General features: G+C 34.6%; 4 protein-coding genes and 1 long non-coding RNA gene across 10 annotated transcripts; 2 read left to right on the top strand and 3 right to left on the bottom strand.

Moving 5' to 3' along the window:
- LOC104778000 lies at window positions 11-2457 on the top strand. Its single transcript, XM_010502353.1, has 3 exons — window positions 11-1429; window positions 1508-1729; window positions 1812-2457. Exons 1-3 carry the CDS (start codon window positions 43-45, stop codon window positions 2204-2206), a joined length of 2004 nt encoding a protein of 667 aa, XP_010500655.1. The 5' UTR covers window positions 11-42; the 3' UTR covers window positions 2207-2457.
- On the bottom strand, window positions 3031-6189 carry LOC104778001. The gene is made up of 2 exons (XR_766371.1): window positions 6102-6189; window positions 3031-3364 (listed from the first exon to the last, which is right to left on the bottom strand). It is a non-coding gene; the product is annotated as an uncharacterized LOC104778001 (long non-coding RNA).
- On the top strand, window positions 3620-6407 carry LOC104778002. 3 transcript variants are annotated; one of them, XM_010502354.2, is made up of 9 exons: window positions 3620-4069; window positions 4146-4302; window positions 4580-4670; window positions 4885-4981; window positions 5088-5212; window positions 5285-5369; window positions 5467-5599; window positions 5672-5856; window positions 6126-6407. In XM_010502354.2, exons 2-9 carry the CDS (start codon window positions 4153-4155, stop codon window positions 6157-6159), a joined length of 900 nt encoding a protein of 299 aa, XP_010500656.1. In that variant the 5' UTR covers window positions 3620-4069; window positions 4146-4152; the 3' UTR covers window positions 6160-6407. The 3 variants fall into 3 exon arrangements, with proteins under 3 accessions (XP_010500656.1, XP_010500658.1, XP_010500657.1); XM_010502356.1 differs by lacking the exons at window positions 3620-4069; window positions 4580-4670 and adding an exon at window positions 4407-4517 and having other exon boundaries at window positions 4210-4302; XM_010502355.1 differs by lacking the exon at window positions 3620-4069 and having other exon boundaries at window positions 4210-4302; window positions 4407-4670.
- Window positions 7493-8211, bottom strand: LOC104777999. The gene is made up of 2 exons (XM_010502352.1): window positions 7898-8211; window positions 7493-7784 (listed from the first exon to the last, which is right to left on the bottom strand). Exons 1-2 carry the CDS (start codon window positions 8140-8142, stop codon window positions 7685-7687), a joined length of 345 nt encoding a protein of 114 aa, XP_010500654.1. The 5' UTR covers window positions 8143-8211; the 3' UTR covers window positions 7493-7684.
- LOC104777998 (UPF0505 protein-like) lies at window positions 11794-19650 on the bottom strand. Of its 4 annotated transcripts, none has more exons than XM_010502347.2 (23): window positions 19460-19650; window positions 18509-18709; window positions 18364-18394; window positions 18089-18270; window positions 17588-17747; window positions 17294-17390; window positions 17042-17211; window positions 16372-16535; window positions 15972-16163; window positions 15797-15886; window positions 15450-15530; window positions 15222-15365; window positions 15002-15084; window positions 14634-14775; window positions 14456-14539; window positions 13653-13814; window positions 13491-13578; window positions 13022-13096; window positions 12820-12886; window positions 12556-12655; window positions 12311-12427; window positions 12176-12232; window positions 11794-12078 (listed from the first exon to the last, which is right to left on the bottom strand). In XM_010502347.2, exons 1-23 carry the CDS (start codon window positions 19574-19576, stop codon window positions 11968-11970), a joined length of 2715 nt encoding a protein of 904 aa, XP_010500649.1. In that variant the 5' UTR covers window positions 19577-19650; the 3' UTR covers window positions 11794-11967. The 4 variants fall into 4 exon arrangements, with proteins under 4 accessions (XP_010500649.1, XP_010500650.1, XP_010500651.1 ...); XM_010502348.2 differs by having other exon boundaries at window positions 12179-12232; XM_010502349.2 differs by having other exon boundaries at window positions 15450-15518.

Raw genomic sequence — 23841 nt, 5'->3', positions numbered from 1 at the left:
GGTATTGGTTTTGTAGAGGATTATTATCCTAATCGTGTTGCAATGCAATTCGGGCTAGGGCAAGATCTGCCTGGTTTGGTTGCTCATCAGAGCAACTTCACAAGAAATGAAGCTTGGGATGATTACAATAAATGTCTTGATGGTTTAAAGTTGTACATGCCTTCTCATCTTTCTACAAGTTCTGTTACTGCGAGATACAGAGACTGGTGGCTGAAATCAGTTTCAGAGTTTTTGGGTTCTAAAGAGGTGCAGAAAGAGCCACGTGAAACTTTTAATGCAAGGAATACATTTGATAAATATGATGATGGTGATATTGATGTATCTCTCAAGGCATTGCCTTTGATTCCAGTGGTTCAGAATTTGCAAGAAGGTTTTACTGTAAAACGCCGAAGATCTAGGATGCGCAGCTTAGCAAAGATATATAAGATAGGTGCGTTGGTGAACACTCTTGTGTCTTCAGGTTGGAAGATGAACAAGACAAGTGGGGATTTGACAAACAAGAGAAGCAGTTACGAATCTTTGCACATGAAAACAGCTTGTGGCAATGGTAATGAGAGTTCTATGGATGAAGAAGATGTTAACATGACCATTTCTCAAATCATCAGATGTGGGAAGAAGTATAGTGATGCAGATAAACCAGGAGGAGATGCTTCTGAATCACTCGGAAAAAGAAGTAGAAGATATCTGGTGGCGGACAGTGATGATGATTTAGGGCCTTGTCAAAATAATGCTTCGAGAAAACTAGAACAAAGGAGTGAAGAGGATGATGAAACTGCAAAACAACCAGAAAAGACAAGGCAAAGATGTGATGATGTAAATGGAAGTAATGCAGAGAAGAAGACTATGATTGATGACAGAACGAAGGAAGCAGAGTGTTGGCTCCATAGAGATAGAGAAAAGCAGAGATGCATTGAAAAGCTTTGCAGTGAAGTTAAGACGGGAGAAGATATTGATGAAAGATTGAGGCAGAGAAAGCTTGCAATAAAGGAGATAGGAGTGAAGCTGGAGGCACGTATTATGAAGGTGGAGAAGAGTTTGGCCAAGATTAGAAAATGGAAAACCAGACCTCATAATGGTCACCGGAACAATTCCTCACGGGGTGCAGCTTGGAGTGATTATAACAAACCTATCAGTGCAATCGAAGTATGCATACCTTCCCGTTCTATGATACCTCGTGTTACCACGGGGTTCTGCGAGTGGTGGAGGAAGACGTTTCCAGAATTCCAGAAGTATTCTTCTAAGGAGAAGGGTGTTGTTGAATCAGCTGAAACATCGAATGCAAGAAACATCATTGTTCCTTCAGGCTCTAAGATGAACATTGCAAGCAATGATGAAATGGATATAGCTGAGTGTTTAAACAAGAAACGAAAAGGCATGGAGGAAGCTCGTGACAAGAGACGCAAGTACTTGAATCAAGCTCCTGAAACAGGTAATGATGAATCAGCTGGAACATTGAATTTTAAGAAACATCGTAGGTGATCATAGTAGTTTTTGTTTTGGTTTCCAGGTTCTAAAACAGTGGCTGGTGAAAGTGGAAAGAATATGGCATTGATCCCATTTTTTGGAAACAAATCTTCAGATCCTCCCCTTGGTGTTAATAAAAGAGCACTTGACATTGTTGTGTATGGAAGCAATGCTGATCTGATCGATGATGGCAGCAAGAAACCAAAGTGCATGGAGCAAGATCGTGACAAGAGACGCAAGTACACAAGTCAAGCTCTTGAAATAGGTAACAATGAAGTGAATCAGCTGGAACATTGAATTTAAGAAACATCATAGGTTGGCTATAGTATTTTTGTTTTGTTTTTCAGGTTCTAAAAGTATGGCTGATGAAAGTGGAAACAATATTGCATTGATTCCATTTGTTGGAAACAAGACTTCAGATCCTCCCCTTGGTGGTAATGAAGGAGTACTTGACATCACTGTTGTGTATGGTAGCAATGCCGATCTGATCGATGATGGTAGCAAGAAACCAGAGTGTTTGCTCAAAGAAGATGGTATCATAGCAGGACGCTCAGATGAGAAGTTGTGCAGTAATGAAGCTGAGAAGGAAGTTGATGACTCATGCGAAAAGAGATTTGAAGAGCTGAAAGTGATGTCATCAACGTTAGAAGAGACTATTAATAAGGTATCAAAGAAGGTGACATTGATGAAAGAAAGGAAGGTCGAGAAACTGAGAAAAATTGCAGCAGCTCGTTTCATCTAGGAGGGTTCGAGGTTGTTCTGGGAAGTCCAATGCAATTATATAGAATAATCAAAGATCAACCTCACCTCTCTGAGGTTTTGGTTTACTATTATCTTTAAATGTTTCATTTGAATTCAGTTATGAGCTAGTAGCTTCTTGGTGTGTTGCAGATCAGATACTTGTTACTGGTATATGCATTGGTATAGGCATTTGTTATAAGTTCCAGACTTTGAATCATAAGAAAGCCAGCCAGCTCCCAACAATTCATTGTAGCTCTGTTTTATCATAACTTTTCTTACAATAGTGAGTGCATGGCTAGTTTTTGTCCAGCAAATGAGCTCTTAATCTGATCAGTAAGTAGACATGGAACACTTGTTTGCTGTAAGTGTTTGATTTGAATCTTTTGAACACAGTAATGAGCTAGTAGCTTCTTGGTGTGTTGTAGATCAGAGTTTTGCTTGCAGGGATACCTCTTCATCCTTATATGGAACAGTCTGATTCCATCAAGTGAAACTATGAGGAAACTGGAGCAAGTATAATCAAAATCTAAGGGATCAATTTAATGAAGATAATTAAAAAACTGATCCCAAGTGATTCCATATAGGTAACATCAACTGAAAAGATGATTAATGAAGTACCTGATCTCAGCAACCAAAACCAGCGACAGGCATAATCTTCAGAGTCGTTTTCCCATGACTAGTGTGGGAGTAGCTGTAATATCTAACACTGTTACGTTGTTATATATTACAAGACATTTAGATGAGTTGTCAGTCACTGCCAAATTCATGAGAGAGTTGAGAAACTGTAAGGTTCTTTGTAAGGGAATGTTTTGAGTCAATGTTGAATGGTCACAGAAACACAATCCCATTCAGGCATTAGTACTCCGATATAGACAGTCTTAAAAGTTCAATAAGATACTGAGATCACATCTCAACTTATCATGAGCAATTAGATGTGAGACCAAGATCTTCTTACAAACCCACTTCATAGTCCAAGAAGATCTATAGAACAGCAAAAAATATGAAGTGAATCAGTTTACATATTTGAGAATCATAGTTAAACTCATCGATCTACTCAACAAGTCCGATTGATTCGGTGTTTCTTTCTCAACGGTCTCTAACTGCTCTCCCACTTAGACCATATATGATCTCCATTGTACCCTTAACCGAATCCTTTACCCTATAAAGCATAAGTCACATGTCCAATAAAGTTGTGCCACATCAGATTCTTTTCAATTAAATTTGTAAAAAAAAAAAAAAAAATCCTGAAAAAAATCTCCACCAATCGTGGATAAATAATTCTGTAAAAAAACAAATAAAAAACTAACAATGAAATAAAGCCACATCAGATTTTGTTTTCTTTTATAATTATTGAAAAAAAGTAAACCAGATGGTGTAAAAAAAAATAGGAATCTATTATAAGAAACCGTAATAAATCTGTGGACTATTAAATAGGGTTTTCATTTGCTGTATAAATGATATTAAGCCCAAGAAAAAGGCCATAAGCCCAATTTTTTGTTAACCTATAAGTGGGTTTTTGGCTTATGCACAATATATGAAGCCTACAAACATACTAATAAATAACCCTAAGCATCAAAACACTTGTTTTTATCTTTTCATCTTCTCTCCTCTACTCGACGAGAAGCACAACTCCACTAATAACAGATCCACGTTCATGGTGGTTACAACAATTCTCATCTTCTATATAAATTTTCTTCAACTTTCTCTAAACACAATAAAACACACCTCAAAACCTCTTCTATTTTGTTACCCAAAAAAAAATCTCTTCTATTTTCAATTACCAATGCACCACCAGATCAAACACAAAAACCTCTTTCAATTTCAGAAACCTAAATCCCGTTGAAAACAACAATTATCTTAGGAGGTAAGTTCTTTAGCTTTTGTTCATATCTATTACTTTATTCTTCAATGCATATTAATTATGATTTCTATTGTTTCAGATTGAAAATGCCTCTCGATTTTACTTCTCTCTCAAATCTAAATTCTTTAAAAAAAGAATGGAAGATCAGAGTTCTAATAGCCAGGACATGGAATTTTTATCCAAAAGACAAACCTGGAGTTATTTTGGGCATTGAAGCAATTCTCGTGGATGCAAAGGTTAGTGTCCTTAATTTTATAAATTTCCCTTTACATTATAGTCTTTTCAAGATACAATCGAATAACTAAAAATAAAATTTGCATATTTTTTATTTCCTGGACAGGGGACTGAATTCAAGCATCAGTGAAAAACACATTAGTTCGAAAATTCAAAAAGGAATTGCTGGAAGGAAGGTTTTGTGATATCATGAACTTTGAAGTTCGTGATAACTTTGGTGAGTACAAGGGAACTGTACATCCTTACAAGATTAATTTCATGTTTACTACATGGGTGAAGCCGTGTGATCAGATCCCAAATATATCTCGCTTCAACTGTAAATCTTTCTCAGAGATTTCAATGCAATCTAATGTGGATAACGTATTCTTTGGTATGTTTTTCTGCTATTCTACTGTCACTTTACTCTAAAATAGATTACCAAATATATTATCGTTTTCAAGTGGAGCTTAATCTTTCTCAATAAAGTTTAGCCTCTTTGTTTATATAAGATTTCCGTTTATCATTATGTTAGTAGTCATTAGATCTGCAACGCTGGCTTGATTTCACAACATATAATTTGGTTCTATTTCCATTTTTTGTTTCAGATATTATTGGTGAAATTGTTGGTATGAGTCAGATTAGTGAGAAAGATTGTTCCGGACAGAAGTCAAAGCTATTGGATATTCAGCAAAGAGATCTAAGGTTAGTGATCTTTGCTGAAGAGTTTGACACTTCTTTATGTCTCTGTTTATATACTTTAACTTTTGCCTTTGTTCACTTTCCATAAACTATTTGATGTCTCTTGCAGTGACACTATCATGGAGTGTACTTTATGGGAGAATCACGCTGAAGATGTACATTCTTATGTTACCAAAAAAGCTGCAGGTCCTATAATATTACTTGGGAGTCTTATGAGAATCAAAAAATTTAATGGTAAATTCAATCTTATTACTAATATGAACTCTTCTCTAAGCGATCTTTTAACAAAACATTTTTTTTATATAGGTAAAGTATCTGTTCAAAATTCTAGATTCTCTACAAAGTTGTTTCTTGATGGAGACCTATCTGAGGTTGCTGAATTTAAAATGCAGTAAGTTTTTTCTTTGTTTTATATTTTATAAGCAAATTCATTGTTAAAAGGAATAATCTTGACAATATCTTCCCTTATTTTCAACAAAACATTGCAGGCTGCGCAATAGGAACTCAGATGATGTTTTTAAAGTTTATCATCTCATGACATCTGATTTGAGCAACAAAGTTGAAGATTCTTTCCCATTAAGTAGCTGGGAATCTATTGATCAGATTACTAAAAATTCTCAGGTATTTGTTTTCATGGTCAACTCTATTTTATATAAACTTGATATGTACTTATCTGATTTTTTAAATTCTCAGGAAAATACTTGCGTTACTTTTGCAACAATTTTGGAATTTCGAAAAGACAAGGAATGGTACTATGTTGGATGCACACAGTGTTTCAAGAGGGTCATGCCCTTTTTTAATCTAGAAACAGAAGCAGTTGACCTCAACAAGTATTCATGCGATCATTGCAACAAGGACGAAACTTCAACAAGTATAAGGTATACAATAAAAACGGGGGAGATCTAATAAACCAAATCGAGTATACAATAATTGAGATTACGGAGAACAGTCATAGATCAAAATAATTGATAACTGAATAAAATGGAATGAAACAGAGAAAAGATGAATATGGAGGAGAGTTGCAAATAAAATAAGAGTGTTATTCCTCAAGTCAATTACTTAGTTGTCAAATTTAAGAAGTGATTCTTACCAAATTAGAAAAACTTATAAGAAAGGAAATTACCTGAACCCGATCATGCATATTCAGCTCATGTATAAAAGAGAGAGAGAGAGAACGGTGATGAAAGGAAAGAGGTATGGCGAAATAACGGTGGCGAAAGAGAGAGGAAGGTATGGGCGGCGCTGGCTCACATCGCAATTAGGTGGCATAGTATCTTTCCTTTTTCTGAATTTTTTGTTTTAACTCATCTCCTTTCCTTTTATTTATTTTACAGTAAAACCAAACGAGTTTTCCTAAAAAACAAACTCTAAAAAATACACTGGAAAAATTAATTCCTATAGTTCAAATAATAAGTGTAGTATTTTTTAATTGATACTTTTAGTTTAGTTTTACATGATTATAAAATTTATATTTTAATATTTTAAAATATTTATAACTACATTTACTTTTAGGACTAACATAAAAAATTAGAAAAATTCAAACAAATTATATTGTAAAGCACTTATCAATATATTAATTTTAACAAATTATTGTTACTTTTAGTATTAACATATAAATTGATAATATAGTACCAAATTCTATTGTTAAAATTATTAAAAATAAATTGATAATAAACACCAAATTATATTGTAAAAATTATTTAAAATTATATTATATTAAATTTCACAAAAAATTATTCCGTGCGTATGCACGAGTCAAAATCTAGTGATAAAGTTGAGTAGATCGATGAGATCGACAAGATCCAAGGGTCTGAGATGATTAATCAAAATTATGGAAATCATAAAGATTTGATTACAGAAGAAGTAGACAGGATGTGGAAAAATGTCAATATATTAATTTACGTAAATATATGATTAACCTAAAGTTTCTTCATCTAAGACAAAAATAAATGTTGTACATTTAGAAAAAATGATAAACTTCCTAAGTGAACAAATTGATCGGATCCTTCTTCCTAGGTTAAACTTTATTACCAAGTAATTTATGACAGTGTTGTTATATATATAAGTGTGTGTGGGTATGCTAATAGAGGTACATAGCACGTAGAGATCCTTCAAAAAAGTCTATTTGCCCCCAATATTGTTTTTTCAGAAGATTTCAAGAAAGATGGGTTTTTTCTCGAAGATTTTTAGTTGTTTCAAGCCATCTTCAAAGAAAGGTTCTTGCAAGGGTGGTGTACGTGTTCTTATTAAGAAGCCTAATTAAATCTTAACAAGGATGAATTTGCTACTATGTACTAAGTAGTAGTAGGCTTCAAAGTTATTATTAGTATCATATTCTTTTCAATATTTATGTTTCTCTTTTCATATTATTGGCACTTTATATTTTAGCTTTGTTTGACAAGTAATAATAATACTCTTCTTTTTCTATTGGCAATTCGATCTTCCACAAAACAAAAAAAGTTGTGAATATATACCTCAATACAAAACATATATTCGTCCTTCTATAAAAAGAGATGAAGCTTAGAAATCATTGTAATGATTTGAAAGTTACGTATAAATAATTGGATGATACGAAATCTGATATAGGAGCTTATATCAATAACTTAGCATATAATGATCGATGCACTTAAAGAGATATAAACTTCAATGGACAAATAAAAAGGGAGTAAAACATAAAATCACAAGTACTCAAATATATAGTTACGTTTAATCGGAGTCTTCCTCCTCTTCTTCACCTTGGAGCGACTTGAAGAGTAACGATGGAACCAGAAAATTTGTTACCAAATACATAGAGATCATTGCTCCACTGCAATAATTAAGTTCAACACATAAACCATACATTTTGGAGTTATCTTTGTTAAGTTGTAAGAAATAATTTAAAGAAACGAAGACAAGTAGAGACTAGTAGAGGAGACAGACCTTACTAGGAGGAAGGTACTGATATCACCAGAATCAGAAGGAGGCACAACACTCGCGTTTGGTCTCTTTAGTCTACTAATCCCAGTCTGGGGATAATTACTGATTTGCCATTGATGGTTACTTAAGCTTATAGGAGATGAGGATAAGAAAACGGAGAACACTTGTTTTCTTCTGAGACTCTCATCTTGCCGATTCAAGACGACGGAGCTGGCTGGTAATGGCTGATGATAACATGCACACCACATTCTCTCAGTTTCAAAGATTTTGTCGACCCCAAAAAAAGAGAAAAGAAAAAAAGTGTTTGTTTCGTTGAGTTATCTAATAAGGGATTGATTTTGTTCCTGACAAAATTTTCTGAAGATAGACCTTAAGCCAATCTTGTGTAGCCACGTCACCGTGTCTCTAAAATGAGAAATTCTAGTTTTCCTAGAATCTTACCTTCTTCTTTTTCAGCTTATGATAAATGTACTATATGATCATCCTATGCAAGATGCCTTAAATAGTATTTTTAGAATTTGATCTAACCAAAACTATCATATATCAAACAATAATTTTAAAACCTTCATTTAGGTGTACCATATGTAATTAATTGAAAATTATTGTCACATATAATACAACATATTATTGGGATATCAATGAGATTAACGGAAATCAAAGATCAAACAGTTGAGATGAATAAACGAGATTATTATGGATTGACAAAAAAAAAAAACGAGATTATTTTGAAAATCATTAAGGACATGTTTTCTAATTGAACATATTAAATTTTTATATTATTAAGATCGAACCACAATAACCACCAATACATCATTATGTGCATGCATACTAAGAATACAACCGAATCAAACAAAAGAAACAAGAAGCATAACATAAGATTATGCATATAGTAATACCAACCGGCGGAAGCTTTCTTACGTTTAGATTATTATTATACTACCAAAGAAGATATTACACAAGATGTTTTATCGTTAAATATATATATACTACTACAATTTGTACCCACGCACATGTAGAATTTTAATTAAAAATATTTTTTACCAATATAAAATTTTAAGCTATAATTATTCAAAATTTCAAGTATAAATCAATATAAACATTAAACTTAGTTTACTAAGTGATATAAAACATAACTACTAAGTGATATAAAACATATATTGTTGATGATAATGTTTCTTTGACTAATAAATACTTTGATATATATCATGTTGTAGTTAAGATCACCTTAAAAATTTGGAGGAAGAATAAACTACATTGATGACTAACTCATAATCTTTTCTATTTAAGAAAGTTTATTTCTTATTCATATTCTATGAAAACATTCTTAAAAGATTTTGATGTTGATTATCGATTGTTGATCTAATTGTATATATCATTTATTATTGGATGTTGATACTAACATAATATTATTTTGTATAAAACAGAGCCGTCATCCCATCAGGACCTGGGGTTTTCTCCGGATGCATGGCAAACAAAGCTTTTCGGACTTTCCCTTCCGAGATGTCCCGAGTTAGAGCTCTATTCATACTATCCGTAATAATTGGGTCAATTGCTTGAAGCATCTTTAGAATATCCCGACCATCTGATTTCTTAAAAAGATCACCAAAGTATGTTGTGGCAATATGCTCCATACCCAAAGGTGATTCATCCCATATGTTATTGACATCAAATAAACCAACAATCCTATTACTCACCCGCCTTTGTTTAGTAGATGCATGAAAATAGGTAGTATTTTTATCACCAACCCTTAACCAGAATTTTCTGCTCTTTTGTTGCCAATAAATCTCCTCATCACGATAAGCCTCCTTCAATTTCCTCTCAATACCCCGAATTTCCTCTTGCGAAATCGAATCATCCATCTTTGTATCCTGCAGTGCAGTCTTCAAAGAGGAAATAATCAATGGGCCGATACAGACATTATTTTTCCTCCACCAGGAAATCGAATTCCTACAATTCCTTATTTTATCGACGAAACCCGGAATCCGAAAATTCTTTGTCCGATTCCACCCTGACTGCGCATCCACTAGTCCCTCTTTACCCAACCATCACTTATCAAACCGGAATTGCCTCTGCCGTCTTCGGACCGTAGTGAAACAAGTAGCTAAAATTGGACAATGATCCGAACCAATCATCTCCAGATAATCTACTCTCGAATTTGGAAAATAACCATGTCAATCCTCATTCCCTAAAGCTCGATCAAGGCGACACCGAACCACATGATTATTACAACGATTCCCTCTCCAAGATAATTGTTCCCCGTAACAAGGAAATTCAAGCATCCCACAATGTTTAAGAATTGAAGTAAAAGGGTTAAAGTAGGCAGCTGAACGCAAGGCACCACCCTGCTTTTCATGATTACCAACTAATTCATTAAAATCTCTAATTATAAACCATGGATCGATGCGAAATGATCCAATATCCATTAATTTATCCCAAACTTTTCCGCGATGTTGGGGGATCGGATCCCCATAAACAAAAGACATGAATACCAATTGTTGCCCAAAGTAGGCATGTGTATCAATAATTCGATCATTATCAAAAAGGATAGTAAGATTTATTTCATCCTTATAAAATAAAGCCAAACCATCGCTAGTCCCGCGGGGTTCAAAAGTAAACAATTTATTATAACCAAACTTATTTTGAAATTTTTGCAAATAAGAAAAACATTTCTTTGTCTATGATAAAAATAAAATATCTGGCCGATGTTTCCTCCACAAATCACCCAAATAATTCTCTGTCAGATCAGCCCAATGCCCTAACAGTTCCAGCTTATAATCTTCACGTATGAGCCGATGGTTCCGGGAGAGCCACCATCCCCTTCTTAACTGGTCTTATTCCAACGCTAGCAGATTTGCCATCCATGGCCTTATTCCCTTGTTTCCCCATCCCTTTCTGATTGCTTCCATCACCTACAGATTTAGATAAAGATTTAGCTAGCAAACGTTTACCGGGAGATGCTAAAACCGAACCAGGGTTTTTAACGAGTTTCCTATACTGATAAGTAGACCTCCTTAACACCTTATTCACCTTACGACCTAAATTAACCTCTTGCAGCGCAAAACGCACTATATTCACATCCAAATCAATCAATAAGGATGATGAAGAAATACCTTTTAAGTCCTCCTCCGCGGAGGCAATACTGCCCAACTCCAAACCCACCAAGGAATCAGTAGTGTGCCCAACCGTAGCATCACTAACCTCTTGTAAATTACCCTCTGGGCATTCCCCATGCTCCAAAAGATCATCAATAGCTTCGTCAAAATCCGAAACTACAAGAGCCTTATCAGTCTTATGTTGAGGAGAGACCTCCATCCCTATATCCCGCTGCGACTCACCAAAATCTGAAACCGCAAGACCATAACCAACCACCTCCTGAACCAACTTATCCTTATAGTCTTGCTTAGCTTTGTATAAAGGCTTAGGCCAAGCCGACCCAATGCCCTTCCTGTTGAGTTGAAAAGAAAGAGCCTGACTCGATTGCTTACCAATAGCAAACTGAGGACCACGCTTCCCACCATAGTTACCCAGCTGAGAACCATGATGTCTATTCTGTTGATGTCTATTCAAAGGTTCTGGTCCTCTCTCAAAAAGGATTTAGTGTTTTTGGTTAAAGAGTTTTTTAGAACTGGCAGTTTTGATCCACTTTTAAATGAGACTAATATTTGCCTCATTCCTAAAGTTGATTCTCCGCAGCGGATGGCGGAGTTTAGGCCTATTATTCTATGCAATGTGAGTTACAAAATTATTTCTAAAGTATTGTGCTTCCGATTGAAGCGTTTATTGGGGTAAGTGTTATCAAATTTATTTGGGTGTTGCCTTTAATCAAATACACTTAACAAAGAAAGTACCAATAACGAGAACATTATTTTAAATAGAGAATCTAAAATTTATACAATCAATACTCAAAACTATATCAAGTTATTTTCCCATTTCCTGGTTCTTGTTATTATGACACAAAATCACAAATATATAGATGATACCTAGTAAAGTAGAAAAGAGTACTCACTGACTGGATCCAAGTCCAACAATCTCACAGTTGGGATCATACAATTTATCTAACATTTCATTCGGTGTCATAATTGAAGCGCTTTCTTAGTCGATTCGATGTACCTATCGTTGGCACCCAAACAACCTTTTGCTGTTTCAAGTAGTCTCAGGCAAACTTGTGAGACTTTCTCATTCACCTGCACATTCATCAAACATGTCACCAATCCAGCTATAAATAATAATGTTCAATCATGCAGGAATGAGAAAAATGCAAAACTCAGGAAAATATAGTACAACTAGTGCTGATGATATGCAATTGCAAGCTTCGAGCGCCATATTCCCGCGAGTATTCTGCAGTAATATATAACCTCGAGTTAGTTAGAGAACAAAATCAAAATGTTTCAGTAGTAGTGGTATTAGTTTTTTTACCTGTGAAGACTCTTTCTCGATAGCATTTAATAGTTCACCTAGTACTAGCTGAGTGAACGAGACAAGTTCCTGCTTGTATGATGAATCATCAAAGAACAGCAAATCGTTTCCAATTATCTGCATAAAAATAAGTAAAACCTAAACTTTAGGTTTTCTAATCAGAAAATAGACTGCCTAGACTAAGGAATTTCGGCAACTCAACAAACGTTTTGCATGTAATAAGATGATGAGAGGCAAATAAATACCTCTGGATTGGCAGAATGGTACGGTAGAACATCCTGAGAAAGTGTTGAGGACACAGAAATAATGGCACAGAATATCTTCACCTTCAATCTCGGCATTGCCCTACAACATTACAATGTCAGAAAACCAAACAGGCATAAGGGATCGTAAAATGTAAGAGATTATAAAAAGGCATTAAAACAGCAGACGAACAAGCAAATGTATGTTCATTACTCATATTCAATATGTGCTTGGAGGTATGTACTAGATCTTTCATATAGGCATACCATGAACTAGAGCAAGTAGCATAAAAGATGCTTTTAAGGAACTCCATCACGCCTTTCTCGGGATTACCTTTCCAATGGAATATATGAAAAAATAAACTCATCTATGAAGCTCTGAATAAATATGGGGAAAAAAAACAATTTGGTGATAGAGAATCAGAACTATATTTTGAGTAAGAACTATCCAACAGATTCCACAATTTACCTGGGACCATGACCAATAGGCTGCACAATTTGCATACAACCGAGGCCATACTGTCTACATCAATTGATTTTAAACCTGATAGAGAAAAAAAATGTACAAGATATTATACCATCAAGTTAATGGCATCAACATATCTGATGTAGACATAATGAACAGTAAGGCACATACTATCTAGAGAAAAAATAAAAGGCCCTAATGAACAACCGAAAATGAAAAACAAATGAAGCCTACAAAGCTAGAGTGACGAAGAACAAAGATAATCATCTATACTTGAAAAAAATTCATATAAGTTAACCAGTGCATGCGTATCGCTGACCTTAGAATCATCATTATAAAATTTAAAGCAAGTGTTCTCTTTACAATAATTGGTTTTATGGTGGCAACATACGTCAGACTAGTTTTATTGCTTCTCACTTGATAATCTAGTATCCACTAGTTAAATTGAACATTTCTAGACAAATAAACTCACCATCTGACACCGGTACATTCTCTAAATACTCAACAGCTGACGTGACCAGTCCATCTGAATGAGAAATTAAACCACCTAGAAGTGCAACCTGTAAAAAAAAAATCAGTACGTATATTACTCTGAAGTTTGAGTTTAAAGGACTGAAAAAGACAAAAACATCACCTCAGCAGTTTCAAGATAAAGATTTAAGTGTTTTGTGGGAGTTGAAACAGATGGGATGGTCACTTCGCTAAATGCTAGGCAAGATTTTACAAAGTTGATATGCTTCTTTCCTGCTTTTAAAGCTTTTACTGCCAAGGTGTTGCTTGAACGGACAAGTGTCTCCTGCAGCCAATGACCATAAGCAGGAAAAATGATCACAACATCAAGCCAATCAAAAAATTTGATAATTTTTCTTTGTGTCATGCTCTAATGCAAATAAACGAAAAACACTGCATATGTGCTTCTTTTCTCATATATGTACCGTACAAATGTAGCTAAACTTTTGCAGTAATCTATAGAGTTTCACCTAATTCATATTATGTTGCAAATTCTTGTGCACAGACTTGTGCACTTGCCCACCAGATAAATTAAATGCAGTTATTATGTATAACTTGGATCATGCACCAGATGGCATGTACATTGCTGCTTGGCCCTCAAATTCAAGGACACGTATCTGTCTTGACCAAGCAAGAAAGGACTACATAATAGCTATGCACATAATTACATGATTACCTCATAATCAAACTATTTTTAAGAGGTAAAAGAATGCAGAAGATGATTTTGCAACTTTCCATATATAGAAATAGAAAGGGATGTTTATGGACAGACATTCCCATTGATTCTGAGTTTTGGGGCTGAAAAAGCTCGTCGATCCAAACAAATGAATCATTTCTTCTGGTACAGGAACTATACAGGGTTTTCCTCAGGTATAACAGTATTATAAGTTAAAACTGATACCAAAGAACAATTAACTTTTTGCTGACCTTAAGTTCATGTATCCCATTAAAGGCCTCACGACACTCTGCCAAAAACATCAAATGGTGTTCCATTTCTGCCCTGTAGTCAACCTAAGCATCAAAAGTGAAGTAAAAATCAACTAACTTGACAAAAAGAACAAGTACTCATTGGCTTCGTAAATAATGTAAGTGAAACTTAAGGTACCATTTCAACAAAACGAGAAATTAAATGTGATGTCTGTCTATTGTCATCATCCTTTATGTTAACGAAATCTGTAGCATCATAAAGAGCCTGAGAAACTTCAAAGAGCAATTGCACTATTGTTGAATCACAAATGCAGCCACTCCTGCTCCAAGGGAAAAAGAAACATGTATACTTTAACCAAGAAAGAACAAGAAAATTCAATACATCAACATAAGGATCATAACTATATACAAATCCCTACAAATAGGATCCCCAATAACTTGAAGGGAGCTTGTTTCTCAACTTTACAATGGTCTATGTGCCCCCATCCAGTATGTGTGAGATTTGCAATTCACATTAAGAATGATGGAAAAACTAGCAAGCCTTACCTAATACCGATGGTAAGAAGATGCATGTTTACACTGCTCTTTGAAGTCCCAGACATAAGATCCAGAATCTCGATGAAATGATTCTAGAAGGCAACCAAAGAAGTTGTTTAACTAGTTAATGATATTAGCCAAACGAATAGACAATGCCTCTATTTGAATGCTGCGTATTGTTTCCTGAAAGCCTGAAAGTAGATAAAGGAAAGAGAGAAGAAAGTATTACCAGATTAAGTACTTCTTGCAAGTTATCGAAATGAGAGAGCAGCTTCAAAATTATGGATTGCAAACTTGCTTGTTCTTCTTCAGAAAGAAACTCGTCGCAAGCTAGACTTACAATATCATCCAAGAGAGCATCCAGATGATTTTCCTGACCATTACAACAGATTAATAAAATCTAAAGAAACAATATCAGAGAATTCTCATGAGTACACACAAAGCACTTCAGCCTCACCATCTTGTTCTGCAACATAAGATCCACATACGCATCCATAATTCTTAAGTAGTCACACAGTGACTGATACTGAGAAGCAACCTGTTATAATAGTTACATATAAATGTCAGTCTGTTGCAATAGTCTCATCACCATCTTTTGTTTACATATTTAATGTGCAAAAAAAGGAGTATTACGCAAATCCGTAATCAGGATAGAGTGAAATGGAGCTTTTGGTAAATGATGTGTATATATAGATATACAGTATGTAAGTTTGTCACCAACAGCGCAGGCACAAAAAAGAAAAATGAAAAATACATGAGAATGAATTCCTAATTATGTTGAAAAATAAAGGAAAACACCAAAACCTGAATAACTTCAGTAATGAGTGAACTGAGAAAACCTTCTTGATATTTTCCTTCAGACAATCTTATTCCAAGTAACCTATAATTCAAAACCTGCTCAACAAAGCAGTTCAAAATAACAGGAAGGGTTAGAGTCAATAGAGTACATATTTTATTTAATCTGAGATGAGGATAAAACCTGACTAAAGGAACAATCATTGCTGCATTTAATCATATCCAGGATCTCCATAGCTAGTGAACTAACTAATTCAGATGGAAGTTCCTTGAGTAAATGGTGAAGTAAAATGGACACATGCGAAGAGTTGTAAGACGACTGAAGTTTTTTTCTTCCAAATCCAAGCTCCTCAAGCATGCCCAAGACATTGTTCTCCTGTACACTAACCAAATTTTTAGGATAACAATCAATTCATCACAAACCATGGAACGGATAATTAAAAGCCTGGCACGCATACTTTCGCCTCAGCGACGAGTAATGCAAAACCAACAACACAAGTGCTTACTGAAGCTCACTAGGAATGGGTAAAAAAAAGTCGACAAAAAAGCTTTCAGTAACCAACCGATCAAGAACAGTTACTAACCTGACGTCCAGTCAGAAATAAGCATTTCATTATATACTCAAAGGCTGGTTCCATTAAACTAAAAATCAGCTTTTTATCATCTGTAATATAGGAATACCCCTCCTTGTCCACTAAAACAGGTGCCAATACATCTTCAATATCCTTGATACATTTGATTAAATATCCTGTTATATCATGGTCAAACTTATTTATCAAATGTCTTCCCAACGAAAGGAAAAAAAACATTTCACATAAATCTTTTTTTTTTTTTTGTTCAACAACAATTCACATAAATCTAACCGTTGGCAATTGGCATGTAAAAGCCTAACTTCAAAATTTTCAAACTGGAGGATTCTAACATTATGCATCATCTTGCTAATAGCAAAAGGATAGGAGAAACTTCATCTACATATATTCAGTCGTGATGGAATGATTTACAAGAACTCCCTTGTTCTATACTCAAGTCAAACAGATTTTCATACTCTCTTCAAACTACATTCACTAATGAAACGTATGAGATAATAATATCCAGATTATTTTCCATAACTAGCAAGAAAGTGTGACTAGGGTAAAATTCTATTTTTATTTTGATCTAAGAAAGCCAAGCTTGTTCTGCAAATTATAAACCATTATGACTTTTCAACTAGTTGTGCAATATCATTTTGCTGAAAGAAGAATAGAATAAGGTTACCTGAATTGCAGAAACCGAACTTATGCATGCGATGCACCATATAAAGACGACAATATAAAGATGCCAGTGGATCTGCGAGACCTCTCACCATCATGACTAAACGATCCAGAACTTCCATGGGTTGATTAATAAGGAAACGCCAGCAGGGTAAAATCGCAAGCTCTAGATAACTATGGGCATACAAAGAAAGGCCAAAGCTAAGGCAGAGGAAGGTAGGGAGAATAAGAAAATAATAACTGATAGAGGCTTTACATGCGAGGCAGAAGTTCTCGAACAGAACCAACTTTGCAAAACCAGTTATAACAAGTTTCTCTAGCTTCAAGGCAAATATCACTTGCTTGGAAATCATCTGTCTTTAGCACAGGTTAGAAAATAAATTATATGCTGCAACTAGAAGTAAGGGTACATGTTGGGCATCAAATGTATGTGTTTGATTGTAATTCTTAACAGATGCCCAGGTCACGTAATTCCATTTTCGATAACACTATGCTCAAGACTATATATTATTGCTCGAAAGAAACACACAATTAGAATTGAAATACATACTCAGTAAGGAGCAGATCACTGTTCCATCCACATCAAGTTCTGCTTTCTGTTTGATCCGTTCCCACACCATATCCCCAAGCATATCTAGCATGTCAGTGACAATGACAAAGACTGTAGGATAAAACTGCAAAACTGTTGTATCCATCAGAAGTTTTGAGACCTGCAGAATGGAAGATATTATTGAACCATAAAATTATAATAATCCAGTTAGTTAGGAATAGTTCCCTACAGTTAAAGCGCACACACATATATATATTTCCAAGAAACTGCTTCTAACGTGAACAAGTATTGAACACACAGATTCAATTGAACATGAGCTTAAGATAGAACTATATACTGGATATCTCAATCTAATGAATCAAATTTCGTTATTCATACGGGCAAAAAAAAAAATTACACGTTAATGATAGAAGAATAGAACACAAATTTATTTTCTTATTTTTCTGCAAACAAACCCTCCATCTTTTGTAGCAAACCCATTTAACTAGGGAGGAAGTTAACCTTTATTGATAACTTTAACGATGCTACTCGATCTTCAGCCTGCCAAGCGCAAGTTATTCCATCTCTTAGCTCATGCAATTTGGCTATATATTCCTGTTGGTTGATTATTTTGGCAGTCTCTTCCAGAGAAATTTGTTCGCTGCCGGTTTCCTCCGAATGGGAAAGAGCAGAAGGGGCCTCAACTACTCATTGAGGTGAGAGTTGTTATGATATGCATCCACGAGTTTGGGAAACAATATAGCATTACATATTTACTAAGCATAACAAAGATATACCTTTGGAACCTTTCATTATTATATTAGATATCTGTAGAAGATGGGTAAACAAGTTAGAAAATATGAATTAGGGAAACAACAAATGATCTTTCTAGCTGTATGATCAGTTTTAACCAAAAGACTTTATGCGAAGAATATACGTAACTGGAGAAAATGAAATAACTTTGGAGACAGGAAAACGCTGCATCAAGATTCTTTTAAGTGATTTCCACTCCTTTATTAGATCATGAGTCACAGCTTCAATGGATTTAGAAGTCTCTTCAACCTTCTCTTCCGCAGAAGCATTCACATCCAATCCCCTCAATGGATCAAAGAAGTCAACATCGCTACCTCTGATAGTGTTAGCCTACATATTTTATAAATCAATTTGTCAAGTCTTATGATGCATTAATCCGCTTCAAGAACTTGAAATCAAAAGAAAAATCGTTTCTATCAAGAAAATGATTACTTTGTACCAATACAGAAAAACAAAAAAAAAGTCGAGGAAATATGAGTTCTATCTTGTCTAGATCAAAATCTGAAACAAGTAAGTAAACTCAAAAGCTATGAACTTTTGTACTCATCACAATATATATACACAAATGTGTAGCAACAGTAAACAAATATACTTATATCAGCCTTTTTTGTTCTTGTGTTCAAAACTTTACTCGATGTTCAACGCATAAATTCTAAAAATCATCACTAGAACACAAATTTGACCGCATAAACTAAATAACAAGAAATCTCTTACAACACCTGTAGAAGAACTGATTACTGAGTTCAGTCACTGCAAACTTAACCCAATAACAGAAGTACACTAAAAAAGTAAACTCACAAGTAAACAGTAAACCCCTAGTAAACTAGCATTCTGTCTACCACAAACTTTAAGTGATTCAAGAGAGAAATCAACGAAATGGAAAACACCACTTTGATTGGTACACAATCTCTATTGTTCACTAAACATGTACATACATAAATAATCATCCCAAACAGTCAATGCATTGAGGTTTTCACACATTCGCAAAGTCAAACCCTAAATTAGTCGCTGCAAGAAGATTACTGATTTGGAAAAGGGAACCAAATGAGGGAATGAACTCTAAAGAAGCGTATCGCAGACCTGTTGTTGACGGGAAACAAGTGTAGAGGAGAGAGGATGCTTGTGAGCTTGTGATCGAGGAAGGAGTTGAGATTCATACGTAGCTCCGTAGTCCCGACGCCGGAATTCGAACTCCATGGCTTTGTGATTTCTCTTCGTCGTCGTCGTCGTTGTCTCCCCCAGAGACGACGATCTGCAATCCTGCTTTTAGACGACGCACCAAAACGCTAACAAAAGATGCCGTTTTAATGAAAAGTCAAATTGAAGTAAGACACTGACGTGTCCAAAACAAAATTCTAACCCAAAAACATACCGAATCGAACCAAACTACTAAACCAAATTATTTTCGTTTAACGTAACTAATTTTGGAAGTTGCCCACTTATTAGTGCATGATAGCAATCTAAGATTTACTAATTTTGGTGTTCTTCATTTCAGTTTCTTTTTTCTTTTTTTTTTTTGCTTTTCCTTGAACTAAATAAAGCTATTTCATTTTGATATCTTATTGTAAGCTCATTTGAGCAACATAATCAATTGTTGATGTGTTCAAAGAGGTAGTTTATTTTGTATTCAACAACAAAAGGTTATAATAACATAGCAAATAGCTGTTACTTTCACTTTTTATTGGGATGATGGGATCATTGACCTCAGTTCTCTTTCCTTTTTTTTTGGTATCAAAAGAAAATGATCAAATAAGCCTGCCTTGGCACTTGTTTTTTTTTATAAATCCTATCGGCTGATCCGGTCAGCCTTGGTAGAAATGCACCGAAGTGTTTCAAAGTAGACTTCTCTCCGAAGAGCCACCACAATGTTTGTTCCAAGTTTGGAATGTTTTCCGACTAATGCTAAGGGATAGCCAAACCACCTGTATTTCTGATTACCAGATAAACCAATTGGGCTAAGGCCCAACTAACAGACTTCTCACACAAATGTAATTTTTGTTTCCAGAATAATTAGAACATGGGTTAGTTCCTCTCAACCCTTCTCCAATTCCCCAATTCTCTCTTAGCACTGAACCTGCCTTGGCACTTGTTCGAAAGAAAATTTCAATATTTGATTGTTCACGCCTTAGATCGGTTTAAATTATTTTGGACATTTAATTAGACAGTTAGATTATTTCGGACATCGTCATTCGGATTGATGTTATCTGTGGGATACATGCAACACTATTTAAATGTAGCACTTAATATATATAGCATAATAATATTAAGGACCTTAATATTAATGGACTTTTCATTAATTATATACATAGTGAATTTTTATCGCCACACCTATTACTAATCATGAGAAATTTCATTTCAAAAGCTATTTCGATGATAAATTTGACTCTTATGTCAAGAATCAAGATAATTTTTTTTCAAAACAAAAAGAAAATCAAAATTAATAGTTTTTTTACCTAATAATTACAATTTAAATTATTATGACATCTAAAATGAAAATCATGAACTATAATTTAAAAAGGTATATTAAATCAATGACATTTATAAATTAGATTTGAATTTGATTAAAAAAATTATGTATTACGTCTTTTTACGGCTTACGTAAACCCCATTAAAGTGATAATATACCTAGTACACTAGGCTAGCTAGTAGACTTGTAGTAGTTAGACCTTCTTTATCGGCAGTATTATATAGGGTTCTTAGTCTTTTGACTCAAAAAAATAAATAAGAATAAAAGAAAAAATTCAAGGGCGCCTCTAATATAATATACTCGATTATGGTTTAAGAGACGATATGTGTCGGGTTGTTGTTGGTCGTAAAAATAATACAAAGGAAAAAAATTAGAAGCTCGATTTTTTTTGTTTTCCTTTCTCTCTCGCGATCGAAAAGGGGAAACGCCGTGTGATATGTAATCGATGGATTTGGAATCTGGAGGTTTGGAATCGAAGGATTTGGAGATGAGTAGCTAGGCGATTGCACAAGGCGGAGGCCAATCGCGATAGACAGAATCAAATCCGCGATTTGGAGATGGATCCGAAACGAAGTTGGGGTCGGTTAAATAGGAAGAGATTGATTCAATTGGTATCCGAAGGTTCTCAGTACAATAGAAGGAAATCGCCTATTGTTTTATGATTAGGGTGCTTTTAATTTGGGCAAAAATTGGGTAATTTGATGTTAGACATAAAATTAGGATTCTTGGTGTGATTTTGTGTTCCGGTATGATCCCTTTTTACTCTTGTTAGAGGTGAATCCTTAACTGTTTGACCGATATTGTTAGAGGCGAATAATAGTTGAGTTTTGTGTATACATACATATATAAACACTTCAGACTTTTGATTTCTCTGTGTTTTGTTTTGAGAAAGTCATCAGCTTTTACTTTGTTAATCTCTTATTTGTATTTGGAAACAGGTTAAATGATTGTTGAGATGCTTGGATGGGGATTCGAAGAAGGGAAAACCCTTTTTGGTTTTGGTTATGATTTCCGGCAAAGCAACAGGTTTTAAAAAAGCATATCTCTTTTGAGTTTGATTGAGGCTTTGATGAAACTGTGAGTGATCGGTGTATTGACTTTTTTTGTGTGTGTTGCAATGGATTTAGACTGCAGGAAACGTTGGACCAATTTGCTAAAAAGTTGGAAACAGTTTACAAAGCTTCAGGAGATATCTTATATATTGTTTGAATGGAGCATGCATCAGTTGGTAATGATCAATTAACAATAGTCCTATTTGGTCATATATATTGTTTGAATGATCTCTTATAGTGATTGGTTGATATAACTTCTCCCTTGTTTCGTCTACTGTTTCAGCTTATTGAGTGTCCATCATGTTTTATAGTTGTGCAGAGAGAAACAGAGCAATGATGTGTATGGATGGATGCTACATTTTCGGAGATGGTGGAAGGTAACTATTTATCCTCTTCTTTCTTCATTTATATGGTGTTAGTGTAGGTATAAGTCGAGTCACTCATTGATGTTAAAGTTTTTGCTTGTTGGTTGTGATAATTATGTTTGGTTATTGATTGTTTTATGCTTTGTGTAAGTTGGTTGTGAAGATGTTAAATGTTTGGTTGGTGTTGTGTAGGTAAACACTTAATTTCAAAATTTAAACCAACTATTTGTGAAAGTAAATTACATCTAAACCTTTATAAATTGAAAGACTTATAATACAACAAAACACAAAACCTTCTCCTTAAACATAACTCACATAACTCCTTCATCCTTTAACACACACCAAACAAATTTTCGATATGGATTCAGAAGACTACATGGATCCATATCGTCCCTCCTCGGGCTATTTAAATCTGTCACAAAGCCAGCTTGATACCCAAACCCTCGAATACACTCCTTCACCTAGTCCATCTGAACTTCCATCCTCTCAAGAAAACCGCAAGACAAGGCATGCATGGTTACCTTCTGATGATATCATACTTGTCTCGGCTTGGCTCAACACGAGCAAGGATCCAGTTACATCAAATAAGCAAAGACAAGGTGTCTTTTGGGGAAGGATTGCAAAGTACTTTGCATCCTGTCACAATGTTGTAGGATGGCCAAAGAGGGAAGCGAGTCATTGCAAGCAGAGGTGGGGGAGGATAAACGAATTGGTGTGCAAATTCGTTGGCTGTTACGATGCTGCCACGAGAGAGAAGTCTAGTGGGCATAATGAACATGATGTGATGAAGTTAGCACATCAGATATACTTCACTGATCATGGAGCACGATTTACCTTGGAGCATGCATGGCGAGACTTAAGATACAATCAAAAATGGTGTGCCTCCACTTCTATTAAAGGTAATGGAGTGAAAAGGGGAAGAGTGAGTGATTCGGTTTCTGAACAGGATGCACACCATCCGATTGATTTGGTTGAGAATATTAGGGCAAAATTTGGAGCAAATCAGTATTAAAATTAACCCTTCTCTTTATTTATGAATTGCACTTCTATTGTAATATGTATTAATGTTTTTATTATCTTTTGTATGTTTGAAAATTAAATAAATGCAATATTTTCTATTTGTAATATGATACCATTTATATTCTATTTACAATTTTTTAATTTAAAAAAACAATATTTTCAAAAATAGGAGATCCAAAATTAGAACCTACCATTCGATGATTAAATTTTTCCTAAGAGCTCAAGGGCTCTTATATTCAAAACCATTCACAATTAATTCATTAAATACTCAAATAGTGTTTAACAACCCCAAATTAAGATACTACCAATAATCTTGCCCTAAACTGATACGTTCGACGACAAGCAAACCTATATGTACGCTCATATCAAATGGCACGTTCATTTCATAATAAACAAATCCAAGTAATTATAGGCTATCAAATTAACAAAACAAAAGAAAAATTCACAAATTAAAGACATAGATCGCAATATATATATGTTAATCATGAGTAAAACCTAATTTAATTTCTTTCATATACTTTTCATAATTTTGTAATTAGTTTTCTTTAACCAAAACCG

The sequence above is a fragment of the Camelina sativa genome, chromosome 3 (assembly GCF_000633955.1).
Source record: "Camelina sativa cultivar DH55 chromosome 3, Cs, whole genome shotgun sequence".
Lineage (NCBI taxonomy): Eukaryota > Viridiplantae > Streptophyta > Magnoliopsida > Brassicales > Brassicaceae > Camelina > Camelina sativa.
This window is presented reverse-complemented; position numbering and strand designations above follow the sequence as displayed.

Bases quoted from the DNA above. Each gene is read 5' to 3' on its own strand.
- LOC104778000 (XM_010502353.1), top strand. From the start codon at position 43: ATGCAATTCGGGCTAGGGCAAGATCTGCCTGGTTTGGTTGCTCATCAG. The intron at 1,430-1,507 runs GTAATGATGAAT...TTTGGTTTCCAG, and splicing joins GAATCAAGCTCCTGAAACAG to GTTCTAAAACAGTGGCTGGT. The intron at 1,730-1,811 runs GTAACAATGAAG...TTTGTTTTTCAG, and splicing joins AAGTCAAGCTCTTGAAATAG to GTTCTAAAAGTATGGCTGAT.
- LOC104778002 (XM_010502354.2), top strand. From the start codon at position 4,153: ATGCCTCTCGATTTTACTTCTCTCTCAAATCTAAATTCTTTAAAAAAA. The intron at 4,671-4,884 runs GTATGTTTTTCT...TTTTTGTTTCAG, and splicing joins TGTGGATAACGTATTCTTTG to ATATTATTGGTGAAATTGTT. The intron at 5,600-5,671 runs GTATTTGTTTTC...TTAAATTCTCAG, and splicing joins AGATTACTAAAAATTCTCAG to GAAAATACTTGCGTTACTTT.
- LOC104777999 (XM_010502352.1), bottom strand. From the start codon at position 8,142: ATGTGGTGTGCATGTTATCATCAGCCATTACCAGCCAGCTCCGTCGTC. The intron at 7,785-7,897 runs GTCTGTCTCCTC...TAATTATTGCAG, and splicing joins AGTACCTTCCTCCTAGTAAG to TGGAGCAATGATCTCTATGT.
- LOC104777998 (XM_010502347.2), bottom strand. From the start codon at position 19,576: ATGGAGTTCGAATTCCGGCGTCGGGACTACGGAGCTACGTATGAATCT. The intron at 14,776-15,001 runs GTAAGGCTTGCT...CCCTTGGAGCAG, and splicing joins CTTCTTACCATCGGTATTAG to GAGTGGCTGCATTTGTGATT. The intron at 13,815-14,455 runs GTCAGCAAAAAG...CATTGGCTGCAG, and splicing joins ATGGGATACATGAACTTAAG to GAGACACTTGTCCGTTCAAG.